Raw genomic sequence first — 27320 nt, 5'->3', positions numbered from 1 at the left:
TAGCTATCATCTTTCTAACCATTAACTACCCTAAATGCAATAGATTTATGGTGATGATTAGGATCGTGAGCTGTCGCAACAAGTAGAAATCCACCATAAACATGCTTAAGATGTGTTCCATCCACAATGATAACTTTCCTCATCACTGCAAACCCTTCTATGGAAGCCCCCAATGTGAAAATAGATACTTAAATCTTTGGGCCGCATCCACTTCAACATAACTTATTGTGCCATGATTCTTCTACTGGAGCATGTACATATAAGAGTATATCATAGAAAAAGTCTCTTCTAGAGAACCTCGCACTTCGTTAGCAGCTCGCCTTTTTCCTCTCCATGTTGTGGAATATGATACATCAACACCAATCTTGTGGGTAACAATAGTGATCAGGTCTTTTGGAGTTGGTGTGTCATATTGATATACCATGAATTTTACCCATTTTTAGCCATGGTATATTAGTGTTTTAGGAACTATTTATTCTGTTTTGGAGTCTTTTTAGCATATTTACAGGTTCAAAAATTTTTTGGAGAAGAGTGATGATTTGAGTGCATTTTGGAGATAAAATGAGAGGAAGTTCATAGCTGACCATCAAACAAGTCCAAAGGTCGACAATCAGAGACAAACATCGATCCACGCACATCCTGTGCCGTCGATAGACAGCGAAGCGTGCAAGACCCGGCTAGGTTTCCAGCCGACTTAAATCCCCAGTCACAACACATTTACAGAAATACCCCTGACTGACTTTTAACATAATATTTATGTGCTCTGTCATTGTTCTAGGCAACACACGCTTTCATATTTTCTACTTTTCACAGCAAATAATTCTTAGAGTTTTTAGCAGTTTGGAGAGAAGAACCAAGACTCATTCAGAGATTTGTATTGGAACTCCAATATTTCTAACTATATTCTATTTATGCATTTTATTCAGTTTATGTTTATGATTTACTTTGCTATGTCTGAGTAATTCGCATGGTAGATTAAGGGTTCAAATAGGTTATGAGTGATTAGCCCAAAATATATAATTGCTAAAGTGATAAATATCATTCAAGGAATTGTTATTAATGCTTGTGTTCAAGAGTAGCTAACTAGAACCTTGAACTTTGTCTTGTGGACAACTACGTCGGTAGGTTCTGCACCAGAATTAATTCCCTTGAGCTAGGATTGTTTAGAAACAAGCGACAGCTGATTTAGACAACACTAGTGAACCTATCGATCAACTCGCTAAGGCCTGCCTAAGGAAACATCGATCGACGTTAATCTCATAGCATCGATCGACGTTAGATCCGTATCAACAAGCGAAAGCTGAGATATTGGACTTAGTCAAAACATAAGACTCGCATGCGAAAGCTGGATATCTTTACATAAGAAGTCGAGTTCTAGGATTGACAACCTAAGTATTCTATACCTCTATAATCCTGATCACCTGAATAGAAACCTTAGATCTAGCGCTTTCATTTAATTATTTACAAACCTCAAACCAATCAACTGCCTTGTTTGCTTTTCTTGCTTATTTACTGTTTTAAATATTTTACCTAGCTTAATCACATCTGATTAGGATCTATTGTGTGTCCTAGCTCCTTGTGGATTCGATCCCTAAGTACTACAACTGAACCACTTATTTGAGAGAGTAAAAGTTACTCCTTAGGGTAATTTGAATGATATCACATATCTATCGGAATATTCTTCACCCAAAACAGATGCTACAACTTGTGATGTGCCTTTTTCTTCTATTTCTGAGGGTACTTGTAGTTACAACTAAGCATATATGCAACTTGATGTAAATCTAACCATCCAACGATTTGAATTCTTAAGATTTGATACTCGCGAATCACTTACTACCTTATTTGTCTCCTTGACATTTTGCCACATATCTTACAATATCCGACTTAACTGTTTCATACTCAAAACAATTCTTAGGTGAACCCCTCTGAACTAGAACTTGCAAGGGCTGTCTTAGTTCTAAATTATTGACCCTTAACAAACTTTATACCATCATCCATCCTTGATTTACTACTGTGGTGGCTTCAACTCCCGGTCTTGCGGCTTCAGCTTCCGGTTTTATGGCTTCAACTACCGGTCTAAGTTATGATTTACTACTCATGCTCAAGATTCTCATTCATCTCAAATTCTTCATGTTGTTTGTCTATGTAGAGCATGATAACACCATCCATCTTATTCTCAACAATTGCATTTTCCTCGGTTGCATATTTATCAATACCCTCTCTATCAGAAAGACCAACGTAGCTATCAGTTCTACCATCCTCTCCTGAAAGTGGCAGACCACCATATGTATCATTTATGTCATTGTTGATCTCCACAGGTAGAACACTTCTACGGTTCTCATTATTCACTTGCATTAGATAACCCAAATGTCTTCATCACCAAAAATATACGATGACTTGTTCGCATACAAAACCATTGGAACGTAATCCTTAACATCCCATCTACCTTAATCTTTCTGAATGTACGCTCAACCAATCCTAAATATGTAAACTCCTCCACATATGTCTTCATCACTAGAGTGTGAATTTCATCTTCTTCTGAGATCTATCTTATATAAGCCCCATCCTTGATGTAACTTCTCCCTTAGTCAAAACATATGATTGTTATAGTATTGGCCATAGATTTCCCTGAGAAATAGAATTATGATTAGTTAACAATTTAAAGAATCCAAGTTGTTCAAGAACTTTGGTACATAATTGTACCAGTAATCTTAGTAATATTCGTTTTGCTTTAGTAGTACTAGTAGTCCAGTAGTACCTAGATTTTTTTTCTTTTTATCGATTTAGCCCTTTTAACCGACCACGAGTGTGTTATGCAACCCAAAATTTCATGAAAATGCTACTAAATTAACTCAAAATAAGCTTCAAAATCACCAAACGGAGCTAATCAGGATGAAGAAGAACGAATGTGGTTGGGAAGAGGGAATAATGGACACGTGTGAGAGGGAGAAAAGTAGTTTGGGCGTGGGATCCGCTGGTAGTTAGAGTTTAATCTCTTGAGTTTAAGAGAGTGAGATCCGCGTTTATTAAGATAATGGAGTGACAACATGGTCCGTGACCTCTTTAGAAAATATTTAAAAGAAAAGGAAGAGTGTGTGGAGTCTGTAAGGAGTGAGGTGTTAAAGAAAAAAAAAGGGTAATAGGATAAGGTAAAAAGAGGGAAGTAAGAAAATGAAAGAGGTAGTGAAAATAAATGTTGAGGATGTATGGCAATATAAATTAGTTTTCACACTGCCTTTGTTTCCACATTGCCACATACTTTCAGTTTTTTTTTTTGCACCGGTGACATAATCATCAGTGAGTTTTAAATGGGTTATTAAGGAACCTAAATCGGTTATTAAGGAAACTAAATGGGTTATCAATTATTAAGCTCATATTCTCAGTGATTCTATTCAGAAAATAAATGGGCTATTTGTTAGTATGACCATATCCTCAATGATTCTTGTGAGAAACTAAACAATTCTATTGGATACTGCCAATTTTGAAATTGCCATATTATCTTAATGATATTTTTTTTTTCTCTTTTAGATACATTTATTAAAGGCCTTCATATATTTTTTGTTTTTTTTGGTATAAAATTCAGAAACTTATAAAAAAGGACAAATTAGAAAAAGAAAAAAAAAGTAAAAGGCCAAAAAAACCGTTATTGAGCTCGGAAGAGGGAAATTCAAATAAAACATATCAACGGATACAAAGCCTAGCTTGTTGGAACGAAAACCCTAGTCATCATTCAGAAGAAACCATCTCCAATGAACACACACCCGCAAAAAAAAAAAGACATGAGTGATAAAAACAATGTCAAAAAGTCCTGGATGTAAACATTGAGACACAATTACATAAATCTGGGGGAAAGAGAAAGAAGAGAACGATAAAGAGCAAAAGAATCAAGAACGATCCTCACTTGACACTGATTCCTTAGAGCTTCTTAGAGGGTGTTACTGAGTATGTGCACAGATGAGGTTTCTCACAGCCATTTGCAAAGGTTCGAACAAGCTTCACTTTTGAGATGATAGACAAAGGATAAGATTCTATGAAGAGTTTCATGAGCAGTGTGCTGAAGATGGAGATATTGGACATTGGGACTTGATTTTGAGTAAGTTCTCAGTCTCATTTGGACTAAGTCTAGTCTCCAAAGTCGAGCTAATGACTGTAAACAAGCACTTGGTGGAAGACAACCCACTAGTAAGTTTTCTTTTATTGAAAAGAAATATGTGTTGTAAATTACCAAGTGTCGGTCGATATCCGCCCATCCAGAGTGACGATTAATACCCCATTAGTGTCAATTGACACTCATCCCGTCTCTACTTTTCTTTATTTTACTCGAGTTTTCTTTGTTTCTTTTTCCAATACATGGTGATGTGTATAGCTTTGGGATTCTCCATTTGGAAATGTACGGTGAAAAGCAACCAAACCGATGTGTTGTTCAGACGAAACTTTATACTCCACAACTATATTGAATCTGTGTTGCCAGAGTGATTCTTTACAACAGCCTTACAATCGGATTCCCTGTTGTCGAGTGCCTGAAACTAATACTAATTTTGGAGGTGGTACTTAGGTGTTGTGTAGAATCTTCACTGAACTGGTTGGCAATGAATGAAGCTGTAAAGAATGAATCACAATTAGAGAGATGTTTTTCATATTTAGTTTTTTGAATGAATGTTAAATTTATTCATCCGAAATACCTTTTTTAACAATGGAAATCACTAGAGAAACTTTCCAACTCGAAAATCGTTTGGAAGAAGTGGAGATTGCTTCATCGACTTCCAAATAACACTTCCTTGCTTTTTCATAGCAATTACCCATAGTACATTGAATTGAAGTGATCCCGTTCCTGATTTGCTTGTCCAAGAGGTTGAGCAAGCGGGACTAAGGCAGTAGAGAGCTGCCAAGTTAACTTCGTGCTAAAAGTCTGCTTATAACCCGCATTTGGAGAAGAAGAATAGATATATCCAAAAGAGGAACTAGGCATTGAAGTGACGCATCTCATCTCGTATACATTATTTGTGAATGGATTTGACATGTGTCATCACCATATTATTTTGAAAGAAAAATGATGATATGGCATACTAGTAATGATGACATGGTTTGGAGTTAATTATGACATGTACATTTACTTTTAATGTTGATTTGTAATTTTGATAAGTTTTTGAAAATATGATAATAACTCATAGATCATCAATAAATATAACAATAAATACTATAAGAGTAGAAATATAAATCTAATAATATTTCACAATTTTTGAAATATTATTTTATTTTATTTTTATAATTGTATAATTTTAATTATAAAAACAATTCTTCAAAACTCTATACATTTTTTTTTTAATTGTAATTTTTCTAATCCTAATACCATTAGCTTTTATTTTGAAATTTCTTGGGCTTTTACAATGGACTTGTACATGTTTGAAACTAAAAAAATCGTGATGTCTGAGACTCGGATTGTGTCTTGTAAAAACCAATTGGAGTAACGCTACTTTCACTGCTTTTCACAAAGATTTCAAGATTGATGCTTGTGATGAGGTTCTGACAACAACTGGCTTAAGTGTAATGGATACCAGAGATTCTGGTGGGATGAGCCAACTGTGTCTGAGCTAAGCCTTCACCAGAATCATCACCTTAATTCGGGTTCCAGCTAATCATATGATTTATGATTATCGCTTTGATGCTACGTTAGTCCTCTTGTTCAGTGTCAACACCATCGCTTTTTGTAGTTTATTCTCTTGTTTGACTTGGTCAAGAAGTTATTGTGTTCAAAAGAGGACATGATTGATGATTCTGTTTATGTATAAATTTAATCAATTATCTGTTGAATTTTTAAATCTTTTTTAAACAGAAAATGCGAAAGTTGTGGAAACAAACTCTCAACGCACTTATCGTTATGACTTTTAGGGTTTGTTTTGAATGTTTCAAACCCTAATCTCGGGCTAGAAGAAAACAAAAAGCAAAAAAAAAAGCTTGATTAGGGTTATTGGGTTTTGACAAATGGAGATAAGATCTGTGAAGCGAAAGAAGAAGAAAAGAGAAGAGATTATCAAAGTAGATAGGATCAGCCACCTCCCTGACTCTCTTCTTCATCAGATTCTCCTCTTACTTCCTCTACAATGTGCAGCTATAACCAGCTCACTCTCGAAACGATGGAGATCTCTCTTTCTCTCATTGCCTGATCTTGATTTCACTTCCATTAATGAAAACCCTAAACCACCATCTTTCTCTTCAAACTCCATTTACCAACTGCTTTCTCTTCGCCATCACCGCGACGCCAACAATCTCAGATCACTTCGTTTTCGTACTCCAATCACATTCACAAGTCTCAACTCCTTGATCCGTTTAGCTGTTACTCATCAGGTTCAAGATCTTGACGTTGAAGTCACTACCAAAGACTACTTCAACTTCCCTCGTTGGATTGTTACATCTCAGAAGTTAAGAGCCTTAAAGCTCAAGTCAGCCTATCCTGGTTTTAGATTACCTCCTTCATCATCAATCTTTGGAGGTTTTCAAAAGCTTACTTCACTCTCTTTATCTCTTGTGATTCTATACAACCAACCATATCTCTCAGATTTCTTCACAGATCCAAACTTTCCTCTTTTAGAGAAATTAGCCCTAGAAAATTGCTTCGGACTCAAGGAACTTAGGGTTTGTTGCCGTCTTCTCCAAGAGTTTAGTTTAAAGAACTCTTTACAGCTTGATAGCTTAGAGGTTTCTGGTAATAACCTTCACAGACTTAAGGTAGTGAGTTGCTTTCATTCATACTCAGAAGAGAGCGTTGTGAAGATTAACACGCCGAATCTCAAAACGTTCCTATGGAACTCAAACGCAGTCACAACAACTGTTTATTTCTTGGACAAGTTAATTTGTCTGAGAAAAGCTTTCGTTGGAGTGCTTTTGCTTCATCAAGATATCAATTCTCAGAAACAGAGATTACTTACTCTCTTGTCTGAACTCTCTCATTCCTATAAACTACAACTTGGAAACCAATCTGTGGAGGTTTATACAACTTACAATACATCTTCTTCTGACGTTATTTTTTTTTGGTTAACACTGTCTTATTAATGTTGTGACAGATTTTGTCAAGCAAGAAAGGATTAGTAAAGAATCATCTTCCACCGTTTCACAACATGAGATTCTTGGAACTGCAAACACGTTTCGACCGACACAATGTTCAAGCATTGTCATGTCTGTTCAAGAGCTGTCCGATGCTTAACATACTTCTTCTCAAAATCATTAATGATCAAACGAGTGAAAGAAGGGTAAGTAATAAAGAGAACCAATGCTTTCTTCTTCCCAGATTTTTAAACTGAATTTGTCTTCTCATGTTTTGACAGCAATGGAATAATGACTTGTGGGATATGTCTAACTCAGAGATTCAATACTGGGAATCTCAAACCTATGAAGTGGAATCTTTCTTGAAAAATTTGGAGTTTGTGGAGATTCATGGATTCTTAGAGTGTGAGAATGAGATGAGCCTTGCTATCTTTCTGCTGAGACATGGAAAGGCTTTGATCAAGATGACTCTGAGATCAAGTTTCCTCTGTAGAGACAATCTCCGGAGACAGATGATAAGGTCACAGTTAATGGGATTCTCAAAGGCATCTTCCAAAGCCAAAATCTCATTCCATTGAAAGTTTTTATTCATAAATCTCTCTGTTTCAGGACTCAGGTTGAATAGCTATTACAGTTTTCTTTCTGTTGAAAACTTATATGCTTCAAGAACTATTCTGTTTCGCATGTTTATTGTAGAGCTTGATCAAGTAACTCGATCCCTTTTACCACTTTCCAGAGATCCAATGCCTGCAAATTTATATACATGTGTTTATCAATCAAGTTTTGTAAACAAGTAATGTGCATAATAAACATGTCTAAAAGTCTCAAATCCTCACAGAGCCTAAGGTTTATAGTTCTTGACAGTAACAGTTTCAATCACAACCACACTGAAACTAAAGACATCTGATTTGAATAAGAAAGACCCTCTGGAGACATGCACCCACTTCAATAAAAAAATAAACCATAGTGTTGTAGTTTTAAAATAAGGAATGGGGATGGTTAAGGAAAATTAAAATGTTAAGAACTTATCCCACAGGTACAACTCGGTTCGTATTGGATGAAGTTTCATTGCCTCCAAATATTCTAGCCAAGCCAAAGTAAGAAATCTTTGGATTCATATCCTCATCTAACAAAATGTTGCTCGCTTTTTTAGATCCCTGAGGATGATCCTTAGTCTAGAGTCTTGATGCAGATATAGAAGTCCACGAGCGACAACTAGAATGATATTACAACGCATCTTCCAATCTAATCGCTAACACAGCTTCCGGTCTTTTCAAGGATAGTGTTATTTTTTTATGAACAAGTGACAGAAGAAGGCTTACCGAAGATGAAGAAGTTTAAGCTTTTGTGTGGCATCTATTCTTACAACAACAGTTAAGGCCAAAAATCAGGGATCAGCCACCAATGGCGTGTTGTAAATTATTTGACCATTCCAGTTTCAATCCTATGTGTTGAAAGAAGATTTGTAACAAAAATTATATTTTATTTTGGAAGATGATAGTGTTATTGTTTGTTTTATATAAAGTTGGATAGCTGATCGTTATAAACAGTCTATACGAATTTGGTCTTTTAAAGAATGGCTCAGTTGGACAGAGATAGGATTACCAGTGGTTCTTGCAATGCGACACAACACAACCTAATAGGAGTGCCCAACTCTATTTTTTTTTCTGCAGCGGGATCAAGAAGCCAACCTAGTAATAATCTAAGAAACCTTGACGAGAGGAAAATTATGAGTCTACTATTGTTCTCCTTATCATTTTTGCATTTCATGCTACAAAAGGCTGCGGCGGCCGCGCAGGAAGACAACCATGTATTCCAATAACAACAAAGAATGCAAAAACAAATAAAAATCGAATGCCTCAACATTTCTTCGAATCAGTTAAACAAAATGAAGAGTTGATCAACCTTTTTATAATTTCTTAGGAATCAAAACCCCAATCTCGATCTTTGATCTACTTTGTCTTCCCGCTTAATCTCACTCTCGATCTCACACCTCTCTCGATCTCTCGTGTGTATAAGACGAAATAAAGCATAACAAGACGCACAAGATTGTTTACCCAGTTCGGGATTCGATGTGAATCTGCCGGCTTGACAGTTAATGGTTAACTAGAGATGGACCCGCGCGCCCGCGCGGGTGTTGGCTTTTGCAAGAATGATTTTTGTTTTCCATGTAAATATTATATACTTTAGATGTGTCACGATGTTAGAGAATTGTATCGCGGTATTAGTATTCTTTTTAATAACGTTTTTTTGTTTTCCATTGTAAATGTACAATTTTTTGTTTACAAAAAGCTACATAGCACATATATAATATTAAAATGTTAATAATTCTTTAATAATATAGATATGCTATCAATTTTATTGAATTTATGTAAACAAAGTCTTTATATTTCAAATTAAATTTATGTTTTTATAGAAAGAAAGAAGATTCATATTTTTTAACCATTCAATAATTTATTTCTTTAGATAATTTTTATAAACAAAATATTAATCAAAATTTCAATGAAAATGTAATTTAGATTATGATTTGGGCATGATGTTGCAAAAAAACAAAATAAAGATTATGATTTGGGCTGTCATGTTTTAAAAGTGGGTTGGGCCCAAAAAAAAAACGTTTTATCAAAACAAACTCATTAGGTATCTGTTATTTTTTTTTCCGGGAACAAACGAACAGTTTTCTTTGTCACCGACAAAAATTGATAAAAAAATATTTTTCGATCAAAACAAACATAAGATCCAGACGACATGTTCTTCTGATTCCAAATCAAACCTAAGAATATGAGTGCAGATCGTAAGAGAAAAACGGTAACCACCCCTAATCACTATTAAAGCTTTTCCTTTTGCGAATCTTAAGGTTTTGTTTTATTTCTATAAAGCTTCTGTTTTAGAGGTTCTTTAGGTTTTGATAAATTTTGCTCTAGACATTGATTGTTGGCGATCTACATCATGTAGAACGGGAGCAGGCGTCAAGCTAAGAAACATTTCATAGAAGAGTAGTTTATAAAAATTCATGTCTTAACACACGGGCTTCATAGGAGAATACGAACAGAGAAGATGGAAGAGGATTTGAGATTATCAGAGTGTACATGGTAAGTATTTTTTGTTAATTATTCAATTAATTAGAGAATTTGGTAACTGTATATTAATTTGGTGATGATGTTTCTTGTCAAATTTCATTTCAATGTTTGCAAATTGACCCCTTGGCGGGCCTTGAAGAATCTGCCATTGTTCATTCATGAGCAATATAAAAGTGTTTCTCATTTTTGTTAATTATTTATTTGGTTTGTAAGTGTGTATATTTATTGGAATTGGCATAACAGCTTATGTATAATTCCCTCAAACATAGAAGAAGTTTATTGGACCTATAATGGAGTTGATAGATCGGGAAGTTCTATCAAAGGAGTCTGGTGAGGTTGCTTCTACAGAGAACCTTTTCTTTGGCAAGGCAGTGGAGAAGGAAGAAAGTGATTTTCGTGATCAGAGCCCAAGTAAGTTGAAAAGAAGTAAGGAGGGGCAGTTATTAATTTTGTGTACTTTTCTAGTGTGCTGAGCGTGAGTTTTTTTTTTTAATGAACAGATGTTGGTGAAAGAACGATCAGAAGCTATGAAGAAAGAAGTTTCTCTCCCACGTTCAGCAAGTGAATCCAGACAACAACTCACGGTTAGTAACTATGATCTTAACTTAGATGAAAGCAATGTAGATTTAGAAAGAAGATTGAACCATTGCCTTAGATAGTATTATATGGCTTTAGGATTGATTGAATAACGATGCATATCTGGGTTCTTGTGAATGAATGTGTTATAAATAACAAAGACGTTCATAAATATCTAAATTAAAGAAAAACACTAAGTATAACAGTTAAAGAAAAACTCTAATTTGTCAAACTAAAACAACCATCTTCAGAAACACACTAAACAAATTTGCTTAGAGAAAACAATCATGCTTGTCTGAATCATGAAAGGAACATAAACAATATAAATATAAAAATCACTTTCTGGTTGCGCACAAGTAAGAGATACCCTTACATCCCAACGATTCTCAATGCATCATCTGAACCTGCATGCCTCAAAAACAGTTGTTGGGGTTAAATTTTTAAAATATCTACAACAGCAGAAAAACTTAAACATAATCAGAATGCGAGAATACCTTATCACTCAGACTCTTCAAGGTTATTAAAAACCTCTTTGAAAACAACATTAGTAGTTTTCTGTTTAGCTTTACCATCTTTGTCGACAATCAAAATTTTCAGTCCTTTCTTTGATGTGACCCTTGAAACAGCCACGTATAGCTGTCCATGTGAAAACACAGGTCTTGGTAGAAATAAACCAACTTCAGATAGTGATTGCCCTTGACTTTTGTTAATAGTTATTGCGAAAGCCACAGCCAAAGGTAATTGCCTTCTACGCATTTTAAAAGGCAATCTTGTGTCTGATGGAGTGATCAACAATCTAGGAATATATACTGTATTTCCGACCTTCTCTCCAGTAATGATCTTAGCTTTAACCATAAAATCCATAAGTTGAGTGATCTGTAGTCTTGTTCCATTCATTAACCCAGCTGCAGGATTTATGTTTCTTAAAACCATAACAGGACATCCGACCTTGAGCCTAAGACTATGGTTTGGCAAACCAGAAACCTTTATTTTGTTGAGAAAATCAGGACCCAGAGCTTCATCATTGAATGAAATTTTGTCAATTGGATCAATACTATCTGCGCTGGTATATATCTTTTCTTCTCCTGCAAAATTACAAAACACTTGATTAGTACACAAATATGAATATAAGTCAGCTAATAAATCGATAGCAATATTTATAAAATTACCATCAAGCTTATCCAACATGTAATCATTGACCATATTAACATCTTCATTGGTAGGACATAGAATAGCTCTTTCTTGGAAGAATCTTGGATCTTTGTTTTCTTGTAAGGATAAATAATCACCATACACGGCTTTGCTGATAGCGTCTATAGGATCTTCAGAGTTGGTAATCAAAAACTCTTGAGGGATTTCGATCTCAGCTTCGCCATCATTAGGCTCTGCGAGTTTGCCTTCACCCACTTTTAATATCCAATCTGAGAAGTCCTTAAGATCATTTGCCTCTTCAGTTGTCAAACAACCAGATAGCAACCGCATGTTCTTTGTGAGTTTTAGAACTTTACAGTGCTCCCATAGATAAGAAGAATTCAATGTTGCCAAAACAATGTCTGCCCTACCACCTCCATTTATTACTGGTAGAACCTGTCTAAAATCACCTCCAAAAACAACAACTTTTCCACCAAAAGGTTTGTTTCTGTGTTTCCCAACAATATCAGTCAGACTTCTATCCAATGCTTCAAAACAATGCTTGTTCATCATAGGTGCTTCATCCCATATAATGAGCGATGCTTCTTTTACTAAATTAGCTTGATCTGTTCCATGAGCAAGCGCACATGATGAAAACTCATCAGGATTAAGAGGTATCCCAAATCTAGAATGAGCTGTCCTACCACCAGGTAACAACAACGAAGCAATTCCACTCGATGCAACATTAAGAACAATATCGCCTTTAGATCTAATAGCTGCTGATAGTAATTTCCAAAGGAAAGTTTTACCAGTCCCACCAAATCCATAAACAAAAAAAGTCCCTCCTGTTCCTTTAGTCACAGCATCAAGAATCTCATCAAATATTCTCCTTTGTTCTTCTGTCATCTTTGGAACATCTCTCTCAAGGGTTTCCAACAACACTTCGCGCGAATAGCTACGCTCATCCAGTATAAGAACATTTGAATCGTTAATACTTGATTTTGGAACCTTTGGCATATTAGTAAATCTCTCAAGTGAATCCCCGTTGTGTCTCAAAAGCTTTTCAATCTCTTGTAAAGCATAGTTTTGCTTCTCCTCATCACTCAACACAAGTCCTAGAAAAAGAAACAGAAACTGTTAAACACCTCTGCCACCTCAAGACATAAATAATCTCTAGATATATATATTTATAGAAATTTTATATAATTTTTCACAGTAAAGAATAACCTGGTCTTTTGAAATATATTCTCCGGTTATATTCAATATCCTCCGACAGACACTCCCACGTGTGTTCCCAAACATTCTCTGGTGATGCTAAACTATCATTATTAAGCATCATAGCAAAACACTGTCGTAAATCACTTGCAGAGCTATCATAACTTCTCCTCAACAAATCATCAATATACTCGTGATCATCGTCTAATAAGCCACGTGCACAACATGCTTCTTTGTAACTCTCGTAAAGAACACCTTCAAATGTCTTTATATCCTCATAACTGGTAGGACCTCTTACAATGTTCAACAACACGCGGAGATAATATGAATCTTCTTGTTTACGTGGAGCATAATTAATCCTGCCAAGACTAAATCCTCTTTTCCTTCTTTTGAATTTCTTCAACTTCTTATCGTAAGTAAAGAAGTTCGGTATTTCCGCATATGTGAGGGTTTTCGCAAGTGAATCGATCTTACACAACTCAAACCATGCTAAGAACATTGTATTCTCAATGAGCTTACGACTAACCACAGCTTCCATCTTATCTTTACCTTTGAATATAACATGTTGTTTTCCAGGAAGATGAAAACTAAGCTTCTCGACTGCAGTAGATCGATAATGAATTGGAAAACCGAAAGTTCTCCAGGCACCTTCACAGGCAGAAACATATCTACAACAAACAAAAAAATTGTTAACACACGCTATATATTTGTTCACATTTATATATATATTGACTCGGGTATTTCTTTTATGAAATGGAATCATGTTTACTACCTGCAGTCAAAAAAATCTTTGAATTCGTCTTTTATTTTCTCCACACTTCCATCAAGACTTCCCAATTGGTTTGTAACAACATGGTCAGGAGGTTCCACAGCCACAGTGACACGATCTTGACCTTTATTAATATACTTAAATAAGTATTTAATTGAGCCGGCTTGGTTGCACCATTCAACATTTATGTGAGCTCGGTAACGAAGAGAGAGTTCCTTATTGTAAGGAATAACCCATTGATTATCACATTTCACACCACTCTTCTCGACATAATTTTCCACTTGTTCACGCCTTCTATATACAGGAAACCCATCTTTATTAACGGTAGTCCTTTCAGCATATGGTTTTGGATATCCCTTAGAACACAATCCATTCTCAATGCATGGAGAATTCATATTCGCAGCTCCACATGGTCCATGCATCATCATGTCTTTAACAACTTCATAAAGATTAGGCTCTGTTGTTTTATCAGGGATTTCCGCAGAAATAATCTTGTCTATGTCATCTGTGGTGGGAAGCTTGTAGTCAGAATGCATGAACAGAAGAATGTGTGCATGAGGTAGACCACGTTTCTGAAACTCTATTGTGTACATAGCTGTAAAAAAAATTATTAGTAAGTATGAAAAGTTAAATAGATTAGATATATAAACATTAACTCACATGAGACTGTCTTCCCAAGAATGTGCTTCTTAGTTAAATCATCCATCAACGATTCAAGTTTCATTTTGAAAATCCGACAAATAACTTCTGGTCTGTCTTCTGGCTTCAAGTTTCTTGTCTTAAGGAATCTGGTGAGCTCTGGCCATTTAGGATTGCACGTAAAGGTGATGAAAAGGTCAGGAAATCCGAAATGCTTACAAATGGTCATAGCATCCAAATAATTGTTCTTCATGTATCTAGGACCACCAGTGAAAGAAGCTGGCAACACAAATTCTGTCCCTTGTTCATTCATATTAGTCCTCCCAGCATTTTCAGACTCTTTAATAGAGTCAAAACTGTCAGATCGCAAAGACGACTGATTCAACTTAAGATAGCGTAGACGATTAGACTCTATAGTGGTGTAGGCATCAACCAAAAACTGTTGAAATAGACGTCGAGCATGAAGGAGATGTCCCGACTCATTCTTGCGTTCGTGAAGACGATATGCAAAGAACTGCCTCATACTAATTGTAGCTTTCTTCTGTTTCTTGGTAGCTTCAGTAACACCTTTCTTAATCCCAAGCCTGAAACCATCTTCTCCATATGTGAACAGTAGAGGATACTGGAGTGCTAGATAGGATGCATGAATTTCATTAATTCTCATAAGCTTTCCTGAATGTTGTTGAAGCACTATATCTCTTTTATCCATATCAAGATTAAAATCGCCAGGAATTAATGCAGCCACTTCAGATGCCATAGGTGCGTTATAGGTTCTTCCATCAGTGAGCCTATCACTAATAATCCTCATGTGAAATGCATCTTCAGGATTTGTATCAAATCGTTCTCTGGCAGACCTAAACTGCTTAACATAGGGATTCACTTCATTCAACATCTTCATCAAAACCTCAATGATTTCTTCCTTCAAAGTATCAGCTTTTTTTACTTTTACACTCATGCTACTCTTGCTGTAAAATACAACAAAAAAAACCCAAATGTTAGAATGCTGAACAAATCAGAGGTCGCATATCATAATATAACAAACTGTTCAAAGCATCAATGGTTACCTCAAACAATTGGCTCTGTTTTTCACTTCATTTTCAGTGTCAGCTATGTATAGCTGTCCAAATTTGGCTGTCTTACCATCTGGTGGTCTCAAACTCCCAAGTAGATGGTAATTTTCTCCGTGCAACTGAAACATATCTGGACCAACACCTTTCTTCACGGATCTTTCAACTTTTCCTCCAAGCGAAGTAAATGAGAAAACCATATTATAAGTTCTGAGATTTTTCTGAAAATGTTTGCTTAACTTGTCATCTCCCATCATTAACTTTTTCAGTACTTCTGGTGGTTCTTTTAGAAGGGGCAGCACAACTTGACCTTGCCCACAACATAAAGTAAAAGAAGGAGTATGTGTATTCCTGCGCCTGTTAATCCGTTCTCCATACCACATAATAGCACCACAATGGGAACATGTGTATGATGGATCACCCTCATCTATATAATCTGCATATTTTAAAAACGACAATATACTTTTAATATTATAGCAAATACAACCATAATGAAATTCACATGCAAATTGAATATATCATATACCTCTTGATTTACATATAGAACTCTTTCTAAGAGGTTTAGTTTTTCTTTTGACTTCTTGCCTAAATGGATATGTTATGTTTGCGTTAGATACATCTACGCCGAGATCATCATTTTCAGAGTCTGTAGTTTCTTGTGAGCTAACATCAAACTCTAGGTCAGCATCAATTTCCTCAATTATTCCTGTACAATGAAAATAGGTACAAAAACGTTAGGACAAAGAGGTACAAATTCTGTAACATCAATACTATTAAAACACATATGAAAACAAATCACCTTCAATATCAACATCACAATCATTCATTTCTTCTAGATCATCTTCAATATGATCATCGTGTAGTTGGTCTATATTGGGAATGTCATATCCAACTGATATTTTGTTCTGTCGTTGCTTCCTCTTGTTTGGTACATGTGTGGTGTTTGTCTCTGTTGACCTCTGATCTTTAGCTACACAATTTTGTAAAAATTATAAAAAACACTACCAAAAACATTCTTTTGTTTAGAAACATGTACTTCATTTTTTAAACCATTTGTTTAGATTTAGATACATATACATTCTTACATGACAAAACAGTAAAACAACTTCTCTTCTCTGTAGTTTTTGTAGACTGGTTTGAGTCCAGAGACACACCTGCAATCATGTATATTATTAAATAAGATCATGTAAAATTTTAGGTTTATTAAATAGACTTACCGAGCACACGTCTACGTTTATAACTTGGAGTTTTTGGTGTCCTTGTACACAGACCTTCTTGAGCATTATCAACTTCACTGAAATGTGTTTCACTGAAATTAGTAATGTCCCTGAGAACTGGTATTTTCTTCCTTCGCTGTAGACACTTCTGTAGTGTTTTATTTTCTGCTGAGCTTTTATCTTTAGCTACACATAGAACAAAACATTAGATATAACACTACCAAAAGGTTTATAATATTCACTCTCTTAGCCGATATTCTCCTGTGTACATATTTCTGCTTACATGATAAAGATGTCAAACAGCTTCTTTGCAAAGGCGTATTTTGATTCTGGTTTGACACCAAATCAACACCTGAAACGAAGAGAATGATAAGAAGATCAGTGCTTATTTAACATATCATTATTTTGAAGATGAAAACCACGTTTTAGTAAATCATTACCGAGAACACATCTGCGTTTGCAAGTTGGGGTTTTTGGTGTGCTGATATTCTGGCCTTCTCGCACATTAATATACTTAGAAATAGGTCGTAGATCCAGATCATGAAAAATTCTTTTAAAAACAGAACAGATAGCAACAGATGGTTGGATATTCCTCTGGTCTATGGTCTGGTTTCCTGACAGCGATTGTAATTTCAAACCTGTGTTATCATTATCCTTGTAAGAGATTTCTTTCGAAATCTGTCTTTTTCTTTTCATAGTTCGGTTGCCTCAGCAAAAGAAAACCCTTACTATGTTTTATGGACTGCAGAAATGAGGATTTAGGATGATCTTAAATATTAAATTTCTAGCAGAAAGATAGTTGTTAGTTAATTCCTTTTGTGTGTCACTTATGGTAACAGAATATATTTGATAGAATCTTTATTACACATCGTTTTTTAATTATTTTTTAAGTCAGTAAAATTGAATCCTGTTTAGTTATATTTGACAAAGCTCTGTGTCATTCACGTTTCTTAGATAACGTTTTTTTTAAATGATTTCTATAGGATCACTTGGAATGGAAGTTGCAAGTCCGAGAGAAGGGATGTTGTTACATAGACAGCATTGTTTTACTAACGGCATAAACAGGTATTTTCGAATAAACTTTTGGTTGTGTAGTTATCGTAGTGTACAATAAGATATAGAGTGTTACATGCTAAGTTTCTGGTTAGGTAAATATAGTAAGGACAATTTGACATCATAAGTCATAAAAAACAAAGTTGATTGAACCAAAATAGTTGTAATAAGATAAATAATAAAAACAAAATGATATGCGGAAATAACTGGGAAATTCAAAACAAAAGCATGAAAAAACCAAAACAAACAACTGGCCATATGTAAGGTAGTCCTCACATAACTAATCTTCCTTAATCTTCTCCACCTTGATGCTCTGAGCACGAAGCTTCTTAGATGTAGAATTCATGTCACTAAGCTCAGCATCTCCTTCCTTACGCTTGGAGAAAGGTGTTGAAACATCTGATGAACTCTCTATGTTATAATCAATCAAACGCACCTAATAATAATAAAAATTATTAGGATACCAAGATGCATATATAAATAATAGTTAGGATGGGTAATAACAATCTCCAGACCTCGCCGGTTGAGAGTGTAGATGAATTGGTCTCAATCAGAGATACTGGTTCTGAAAGTGATTCTATTCTATGAATGTGATCTCCAGACCAGACCTCAGAGACCTTAAAGGTATCAGAACCGTTGGCTACATTATCATTTGCGATGGAAATACCAAAACAAAAGGATTTTCCAACACAGTTTTTGATTGGAATAGGCAGAATATTTGGGTCTTCGATCTGTAAATCTCAAAATTACTATCAAAATTATACTTAAAGTAATAAAATAAATATCTCCAATAAACATTTGTTACCTCAGCATATGACCCATCCCAAAGTGTGTCAGCTTTTTCACCAATAATAGTTTTAGCTACAGTGTCAAGTAACATTAACTGGCATGACCCTGTGTCATCTTTCACAAACAGATGAAGCTTATACCTGCAGGTTTAGGAAATGTCAAACCATTATATTGAATGTTAGTAATTTTCAAGTAAGTCACGGCTGATAAACAATGAGAAAATAATATAATAATCTTGGGTGATTACTTGGGTGAGACATCAGTTGTGTTTGCACGACACACATCACAATAGAATACTGGCTTCTCAGATTCAACCATCTTACCACCGCCCTTCCTACCAACTCTGGTCGTACGTCGATTGTGCCTGTTACATCCAAAATAGAACCAACCCCAATCCGTGTCTATGGCTTCTATTGTACAGACGATTTTGCAGCTCTCAGCCTAAATGGTTACACAAAAGATTTTTGTAAACATATAATAATAGGATAGACTAACACTATGGAAAATATTTAATTGTTTGTTAAGTTACCTCAACAGCAAGATATATCTCAGAAATACACTTAATGTCAACCTCATTCCAGTCATCAACTACTTGCTTGATAACCTTATTTTCATCACTGCTACCCAAAAGAGCTAAGGGAAGATCAGTTTGCGACATCCTGAAATTCAACATAGTTTCTTTTAGTATAAATATTATACGCATAAACAATTTAAATCAACTTACTTCTGTCTAAAGTCAATAGCTTCCTCCATGATTGGGTTAAGCATCAAAACTGAAGAATCAAAAGCGTTGGTGATTTGCACTTCACCTATATATTTCTCAGAAGGTTGGAAACGATTAATAAATTGGTTAGATAAATAGAATGAGTGTAAACTCGATTTAAATAATTATGTGTATACCTCTAAAATTACTGATTTTGGCAAAGCGGATCAAGCATACAATAGGTTCATCTTTTGATTCTTCCACATGCGATTCAATTTGCTCAGCGTATGGTCCCCATAAGCAACATACCAGTTCATTCCCACTATATTTGGTAATCAGCAAAACACAGAAAATTTGTAGGAGACATCAGAATAGTGTCAAAACCATTAGCGCGGAAAGAAATACAAAAATAATACCTAGTATCACGCAAACGAAAGTTTACTCTCTTCCTGTTTTCACCAGTTTTCAATTGACAGATAGCTACTTCTCCAAGATCTACCACTTGGCCCATAACATCTGTTTAAGCAACATAATAAATTCAAATAACTATAAAGTGCTACACACAAAATAGAAAGTAAAGTGAGGATCGTTTTTGGTGCATACCAATCAGAAAAAATGTTTTGAGCTTTCCTGTTACAATTTCCTCGTAACTTGCTAGAGAGAGGAACTGATTTTCATCACGATAATCAGTAGGTTTTATCTTGGTATCTCCAATGACGGTGAGTTTGTATTGAAATTTTGATGGTCTATATTGACCTCCAGCAGCTGAAATCTTAAAGTTTTCAAGCTCTCTCCATTCTCCCAGCTGTATATCGCGTTGTACACGATACATCAGAGTTCTTTTGCATGAGGCATGAATTTTTTGACCCTGCAAAAACGTAGTATTAGATTCAATATAATTTGGGATGCCTTAATTAAATTAATTATAAACCTTATGATCTTACCGTTTCGTCAGCGAAGATGCACTCAAGAGATTCGCCCCCATAATCAGTCTTTGTTTTCCATGTATGAAGAAGCTTGAGTCGAATTCGCCATTCCTCTTTAAAAGGCTTGAGATCATTGATAAGAACCATTTTTCTTGAGGCAGACATGTTTGTTTTATGAGATGTGTGTGGATGTTAAAGCCGTCTTGGATTCGGTATATATAGATAAGTGAATAATTTAGGTCAAGAGGAGTTATGGACTGGTTAGATTTAGTGAGTATATTCTCTGATTTTATAATTGATCTGTTGTAAATATTATAGGATTCGTTGTAAATATTGTTAAATAGGTTGCCCGAAATTATGGTAACTAATTTAGTTTTAATCCGAACTAAATTATGAGACAATGTAATCTACAGCAAAAAGATATGCACCTTGGTATTCACGTTTACTTAGGTAACATCTTTTGTAAATCAAATATTTTGAGAAGATATAGAACTGATTTAGAAATATGGTTATAATTGCTTGCAAGGAGTTATTGCGTGGTTAGATTTTATGCGTATATTCTCTGCTTTAAATATGTTAACTAATTCCTATATTTTGTAAATATTATGAGAGTGGTATTTTAATATTGTTATATATGTTGACGCAGATCATGGTAACTAATTACGAAGGCAGCGGACGGAAATTATGAGGCAAGGTAATCTGAAGCAAAAAGATATGTTACTTGGAGAAAAATATAACGTGGAAAGAAAGGTTAGAATTAAATAATGATCATTAAATTAGTCAATCAAATCTTTAGAAATATATAGGACTGATTTATAAAATATGGTTATATAATCTCGCGAAAGTTATGGTAACCATCCGAAGATATGAGACATGATAAGGATATTTACAGAGTCTGGTTATGAAATATCCAAAATTATATGATTACACATTAAATAAAGACGATCACATAAACAATATTGACTTACATTGGTGCTAAATAAGTGAAGGGTTTATACTATGAATTAAACAATCTCACTTGATTTAACAAATATTTTTAAATGAGCATCGGAATTGGAATATGGATAGAAAGAATAGATCTGAAGTTTTAGGAGCTATTAATCATCGTAGTGAGAGTGTTCCACGTTAAGTTGCTGGTTAGGTAATTCTCTATTGGACTATTGATTATTGGCAAAACACATGCTTTTTCATTAAAAATGTGATTCAAAGTAAAGTAATGAAAAAACAAAGCGAAAATAATAAAGAAAATGGAAATTCAAAAACCAACATGAAACAAAACCAAAATAACAAACTAAGCATATGTAGGGTAACCCTCACATAACTAATCTTATTTTTTCTTCTCCATTGATTTTTTCTTCTCCATTGATATTCATAGCACATAACTTGTTGGATGTAGAATTTATGTCATTAAGATCACCATCTCTTTCCTTGCGCTTAGAGAAAGATGCTGAAACATCTTCAGATGAACTCTCAGTGTGTTGATCAACCAAACGAACCTAAGAACGGATCAAACGTTTAGCTCCAAACAATCTCATTCATATATTGTGTACTTATATAATATAACCATATTCATACCTCGCAGGTAGTTAGAGTGGAACTGGTGACAATGGAATTCGCTGTGATGGACATCTTGTATAGATGCCTAGTTGGTCTGTATATCCCGGTTGCTGGGTAAACCAAGAAATTCTCGAGGAACTTCCATTGATCAACCTGTAAGTTCTTAACACGGCCAAGGAAGGCACTCTTACAGGTAAAATGTATCTCAGATCCCTACAATAACAATTAGAACTACATTGGTTAGTCGTTGGCAACACAAAATTCTAGAAAACAAATAGATTCAAACAAAAAACATACCATCCTATCTTCAAGTATGAACTCGAAAGTGTCTTCTCCAGAATAGTTTGAATGTTGTGTCCACGAATGAAGAACTTTCACTTCAACCTTCCAAGTAGTTTTATATGGTTTGAGATTGTTCAACATAGTGATTTCGCTGTTTGTAACCATAGCCATAGTAAGTTAAAAAGAAAAGGTCGCCGACTGCTAATAAGAACCTAACAGAACTTTTATAATTGTTTTTTTTTTGTGGTGAGGTGTGGAGAAATCTAGATTATATAGGTAGGTGATTAATCTAGGTTATAAGGTTAGCTAAACCATATCGTTTAAAAGATAAATGGGCCACGAGAATTTGCAATTTTTATAAAGGTTTATGCTTGTTTAAAAATATACGAACAGTAATTAAACCTGTAGCCAAACAATATTCACTTAATATACTATCCTTATTTCCAAACAATCTCATTGTGTACTTCAACTTTAATAATATAGATATGATTGTTTAATTTATTTATTTTAATATACCATATACGAAAATTAAGTACTCTTTTCCTCGCTGAGTTGAAAGCCGCCTTTATACCACCTACGTCGCGTCTCATAACCGATTAACCTCCACCACCACGCTACAAGTTCGAATAAACCCGAACCGCCGTGGATCTACAGAAGAGACACTGCAGAAGGCTTGGATCTGACCCCACCATTATGATTCGTAAAGTCGGAGACTACAAACAACACCGGTGTCCCGCTACACCTATGCCGCCTTATGAAAAGATTTTTTTTTGTTTTTTTCTGAATTGACATGAACGAAAAAGAAGAAGCATGACCTAGGGTATCGACCCTTTTCTTACCAACATATCAGAGCTGGACTTCTTCGGACTCAAACAAAAGATGATTAAGGACGGGGGCTTTTTTTTTTAAAAAAAATCACTATTGGATTCTATTATACTAGGGTCTGTTTCTGTAAAAGAAAAGAAAACCTTTGCTTCTTTTAATAAAAATGCCACCAAATGTGAAAAAGGTTATAAAACAAGAGGTCAAAAAGAGTGGGACTCACTTCATTGGTATATTATATGTGTTCGAATTTGATGTGTAACTTTCAGTTAAATAGTAACTATTGGTTTGCACGCAAACATAATATATTTCGCATATTCTGAAAATTTAAAATATAAGATATACAAAAAAAATCTATTTTCTATTATATGATTAATATTATTGTTTAATTTATTTTAATAATATAACATTAAAATAATGGAAGATATGTAAATTGTTATCAAATCTTTATTATTAAAATCATTAGTTATCATATATATATATCTATAATAATAAAGTTGCTGAGAAACTTTCCTCAGGCCTCCACCTCAGCACACCCTGCTCTAAAATTCGCCATGTGTCCAACAAATCTTTAGTTTATAATTCTGTTTTCTCGATGAAAGAAAGTGATGGATGGGCTTCTGTTTTGATTGGGCCAATATCACAAAACTTAATTGGCGGTTGAAGTTACGGTATTATCATCGTCCCCACTACTTCCTCTGAATTTACTCGCCGGATTAACTAACCTCATTTATGTCTCCCAATCAATTATTCCCACTAGGTCCTATTGAATGGAGATCCTTCGGTTTCTCTGCTAAGCTTTATCGTCATCTTCCTGCATATGAGACTTATACTTTTGATTATCTATCTTACACGATACCCAGGACCTAGCCAAACTGAAGCTCACTGTAATGGCGATTTTCCAAATCTAAGGAGGTTGTAGTCACTAGACTGCTTTGATTCTAGGAGGCTCGCATTCTGCAGAAAGGAGGCGAACTAATTGTGGTAGACATGGTGTTACTGGACGAGAAGGTACTAGAAAGCTAACTATTTTTTTAAACAAAAATTACTTATTGTACAAGAACGTGGCTTTCTAATAGCCAATATATTTCTACTTGCAGTCAACCTACATACTTTTTAAAATACCTTTATCTTACTAACAGCCAAACTTTTGCTACTTGCAGTACAAAGTACCCTTGCAACACATAGACTTAATACTTTCAAGAATATACTGAAAGAAGGACAAGTGCACAAGCTTTGTGTGTTTTTATGTTGCTAGAAACAACAGCCACTTCACCAAGATGAGTTTGATCACTTCGTAAGAAATGTGTTCTGTGTGCGGAAAAAGATGAGACTCAGGACCCATGGATTCTTCTTTGAACTGTTTCGATTCTGTCCATACGACCAGCTACTTACAATGGCGAACACCAACAGACAACTCCATGGTGTATATTTTTGAATTTTAGAGTGTAGTTGGTTTATATAATAGCCTTTATTAACGTATTTCCACTTACCATTTTTGTAGGTGAGGTCAGTGCAATCAGGAGCACAATCAACGACTGTACGCAGGGGACACACTGTGTAATGCTAACTATACGTTGAGAAAGGTGCTTAGGACTGTTAAATCTTTAGTTGTTATCCTCTATATTCCTGTGTATACAGCATGTGACTGAATATCATTTGCATCTTCGCAGGGATGTGAACTTCTGTGTTAGTATATTTGACTCTTTGCCTCTTGCATTTCATAACAAATTCGAAAGCTACGGGTCTGAGCCAAAAATTGTGGTTGCCACCAGTAAATCCGAAGATAGTTGGAGGTGATACAACTAGCTGCTTATGTTTCTTTTTTTTTTTTGCATTTACACATAGATTTAGTCAAATTCCTTGCATAACATGTGTTTCTGGACAGCCATTGCTTTAACTAAACTCAATATCTTTTTTTTGTAGGCCAGTTTCTGAACGCCACATCTGGGACACATATATACTTATTAGACTCTGAGACAGCTATTGGGAAATAGCAGTTTGCAAGCAAATTGTCTTTATTCTAATTAGATAAACTCCACTTCGTGCACATCAAGTATATTGGGCATCTTTCTTCCTTCTTATTTTGACTGCCGTCTGAACTTATCCTCTTTCAGATTAACAGGTGATGGAACAGAGCAGACAGCATCTTCATCAAAGGTGGTTCATGCCTAGAAAATTTAACCACTCGCCGTTTCTGAGCTAAATGAATATGTTATCACTGCACACCCTCAGGTGAACGTGTCTATCTAAGTTGAAGACTCTTGGAAATTACTCTGCTCATTCTACATGTTATTCTATGTTTCACAGATAATTGAGTTTCTCTGCACAGCCAAAGTGACCGGTGTTCAGTTGGTGTTATATTGGCTGCTCCAAATGTTCAAAGAAACTCCTGTATGTTTTGTGATAAGACCGATGCTGAGGGTTGTCTGAGGTCATGAATTGTCGATTTTGTATCTTTCACATATAATAACCCCAAGCCATGTACTCCCAAAGACTAATGTTCTAAGATGTTACCTTTGCTGTCTACAGGTAGCGTGTGGAACTGTCGTTGTCAGACCACACAAATATTGTCTCAGGTCAAGTAAGTCACTTATAAACCTCTCCTAATAATGAAAGTTCGATCGAAATATCAGCCTCGCTTTCTCTGCATACATTGCAGGTAACGGCTTGGGACAGCACTCCAGTTTTTTAAAATAAAGGCCAAATCAACTGACTGGAGACAAATCTAAAAAGGACAGCCACATTGCTAGGAATAGCTATCAAAAAGGTTGGCACAAGATACATAGATTACTTTGTTTTAGTAATCAATAATAGCTATCAAAAAGGGTTCATCCTCCCACGTTTCTTTAAACAATAAGAACAAATTCGTTTAGTACACAGCTTGGTTCATAGAGTCAAAGCTTTGATACATAAATTTCTTCAAACTGTTTCTCTTCATTTAATTACACTATCACTTGAAACATAAACAACGAGGAAAAGTACTCAATAGGTCTCCAACTAGCAGAGACCATCTTTCATCTGTACACATCGTCGTTTAACAGTCACCAGGCTACAGGTTTAACATTTGGAACTTTGTATGTCTTCACTAAAAGTATCAGAATTCTTAATTATTCCTGCGAAACATGATAACAAAATATTGTTGCATGGGAAAATAATCGAGCTATACTCTCAATTTTATAAAGTACTTGCGAATAACAGAATACTAGGATAAGACCCGCGCCTTGCGCGGGATTAAGTTATTATTTTTATTATATTTTTGAGAATGAAACAATAGTTTGGCTTCATTTGGATTACAGGTGTTCAATCCGGATATCGGGTTGGTTCGGTTCGGTTCGGTTCGGTTTTTTCGGTATTTGGTTAGTAAAATATAACTACTATTCTAAATCCATATTTATTTTGACTTTAGTCTTTCACATACTTTTGAAAGATTTCAACTGGACGACTAAATTGATCAGCCAATCTTGTTGCTTTAAATCATTAGTGTATATATATATATATATATATATATATATATATATATATATATATATATATATATATATATATATATATATATTATTTAGTTTGAATATTTATTAAATAAAAATTCATATGCGTTATATTTTATGATCATTTGTAACTTATTATAACAAAAAAATAATCTATTGATCACAAAATTTTCAGAGTGGGAATATTCAAATTTCTAATAATATATAGACGTTTTGAAAAATTCAAATATAACATATAAGAAAAAATAAAAATGTTTTTATTATATATTTAATGTGATTTTTTAATATCTTTCAATAATATAAAATTAAAAAAAAAGAACTAAGATACCAAAATTGTTCTCAAATATTTATTATTCATAATAATTAATTTTCATATATACGTTAATCATATTAGGTAATTTCGTAGCTTCTAATTAAGGAAAGTGCAAAAAAAAGTTTGGTAGATTATTTATCAATTCGATAGTTAGTTTAATAAAATATATAATGTAAGTCAAGATGGACCAACCTATTTTTCTAAGAATAGTATATTTTATATAGTCATTTATTATATGAGAATTTTTAATCATACAGTTCTATGATCATTCATATCATTTTATAACTGAATATTTAAATCATCGATAACAAAATTTTCAATGTGAAATCTTTAATAAGTTTATAAATTATAAATGTTTTTGAAAATTCATTGAAAGTTTTAATATTAAAATATTTATGTAATCTTATGGTATATAGTATAATCTATATATATATATATGTTTTATTATTAAATGATATTTTTTTACTCATATGGTTTTAAAATAATGTGTATCTTCTTATAATATTAAATAAAAGTTCATATTAATACAATTTTATGATCATTTGTAACTTATTATGACAAAAAAATAATCTATTGATCACAAAATTTTCAGAGTGGGGATCTTCAAATTTCTAATAATTTATAGACGTTTTGAAAAATTTAAAATATAACA

At 34.4% G+C, this 27320-nt stretch overlaps 3 protein-coding genes across 11 annotated transcripts; 1 reads left to right on the top strand and 2 right to left on the bottom strand.

Moving 5' to 3' along the window:
• Positions 1-1523: 1523 nt before the first annotated feature.
• LOC103868175 (putative F-box/FBD/LRR-repeat protein At4g03220) lies at positions 1524-25833 on the top strand. Of its 9 annotated transcripts, none has more exons than XM_033284288.1 (13): positions 1524-6984; positions 7062-7247; positions 7323-10130; positions 10362-10529; positions 10619-10702; positions 17716-23875; positions 24028-24288; positions 24369-24450; positions 24538-24660; positions 24791-25099; positions 25175-25298; positions 25397-25448; positions 25527-25829. In XM_033284288.1, the coding sequence occupies exons 1-3, from the start codon at positions 5983-5985 to the stop codon at positions 7617-7619; spliced, it is 1485 nt and encodes a 494-aa protein (XP_033140179.1). In that variant the 5' UTR covers positions 1524-5982; the 3' UTR covers positions 7620-10130; positions 10362-10529; positions 10619-10702; positions 17716-23875; positions 24028-24288; positions 24369-24450; positions 24538-24660; positions 24791-25099; positions 25175-25298; positions 25397-25448; positions 25527-25829. The 9 variants fall into 9 exon arrangements, with proteins under 9 accessions (XP_033140179.1, XP_033140181.1, XP_033140180.1 ...); XM_033284290.1 differs by having other exon boundaries at positions 7323-10702; positions 17716-17797; positions 20850-20897; positions 21786-23875; XM_033284289.1 differs by having other exon boundaries at positions 7323-10702; positions 17716-17797; positions 20850-20953; positions 21786-23875.
• LOC117131774 lies at positions 9281-17716 on the bottom strand. The gene is made up of 5 exons (XM_033284293.1): positions 15513-17716; positions 14470-15413; positions 13813-14404; positions 13053-13750; positions 9281-12940 (listed from the first exon to the last, which is right to left on the bottom strand). The coding sequence occupies exons 1-5, from the start codon at positions 15896-15898 to the stop codon at positions 11193-11195; spliced, it is 4368 nt and encodes a 1455-aa protein (XP_033140184.1). The 5' UTR covers positions 15899-17716; the 3' UTR covers positions 9281-11192.
• LOC103848611 (replication protein A 70 kDa DNA-binding subunit C-like) lies at positions 18066-20350 on the bottom strand. Its single transcript, XM_033285225.1, has 10 exons — positions 20222-20350; positions 19881-20082; positions 19694-19793; positions 19475-19599; positions 19299-19383; positions 19104-19233; positions 18822-19015; positions 18591-18714; positions 18301-18516; positions 18066-18221 (listed from the first exon to the last, which is right to left on the bottom strand). The coding sequence occupies exons 1-10, from the start codon at positions 20348-20350 to the stop codon at positions 18066-18068; spliced, it is 1461 nt and encodes a 486-aa protein (XP_033141116.1).
• Positions 25834-27320: the final 1487 nt, after the last annotated feature.

This window comes from Brassica rapa, chromosome A02 (genome assembly GCF_000309985.2).
Source record: "Brassica rapa cultivar Chiifu-401-42 chromosome A02, CAAS_Brap_v3.01, whole genome shotgun sequence".
Classification (NCBI taxonomy): Eukaryota; Viridiplantae; Streptophyta; class Magnoliopsida; order Brassicales; family Brassicaceae; genus Brassica; species Brassica rapa.
Note: the sequence above shows the minus strand (reverse complement) of the source record. Positions and strands in the feature narration are given on the sequence as shown.

Bases quoted from the DNA above. Each gene is read 5' to 3' on its own strand.
- LOC103848611 (XM_033285225.1), bottom strand. From the start codon at position 20,350: ATGGTTCTTATCAATGATCTCAAGCCTTTTAAAGAGGAATGGCGAATT. The intron at 19,234-19,298 runs GTAAGTTGATTT...GTTGAATTTCAG, and splicing joins GCTATTGACTTTAGACAGAA to GATGTCGCAAACTGATCTTC. The intron at 19,016-19,103 runs GTAACTTAACAA...GTAACCATTTAG, and splicing joins AGATATATCTTGCTGTTGAG to GCTGAGAGCTGCAAAATCGT.
- LOC103868175 (XM_033284291.1), top strand. From the start codon at position 5,983: ATGGAGATAAGATCTGTGAAGCGAAAGAAGAAGAAAAGAGAAGAGATT. The intron at 6,985-7,061 runs GTTTATACAACT...ATGTTGTGACAG, and splicing joins TTGGAAACCAATCTGTGGAG to ATTTTGTCAAGCAAGAAAGG. The intron at 7,248-7,322 runs GTAAGTAATAAA...ATGTTTTGACAG, and splicing joins ATCAAACGAGTGAAAGAAGG to CAATGGAATAATGACTTGTG.
- LOC117131774 (XM_033284293.1), bottom strand. From the start codon at position 15,898: ATGTGGTATGGAGAACGGATTAACAGGCGCAGGAATACACATACTCCT. The intron at 14,405-14,469 runs GTGAGTTAATGT...TTTTTTTTACAG, and splicing joins TCTTGGGAAGACAGTCTCAT to CTATGTACACAATAGAGTTT. The intron at 12,941-13,052 runs GTTATTCTTTAC...TTCTTTTTCTAG, and splicing joins AATATATTTCAAAAGACCAG to GACTTGTGTTGAGTGATGAG.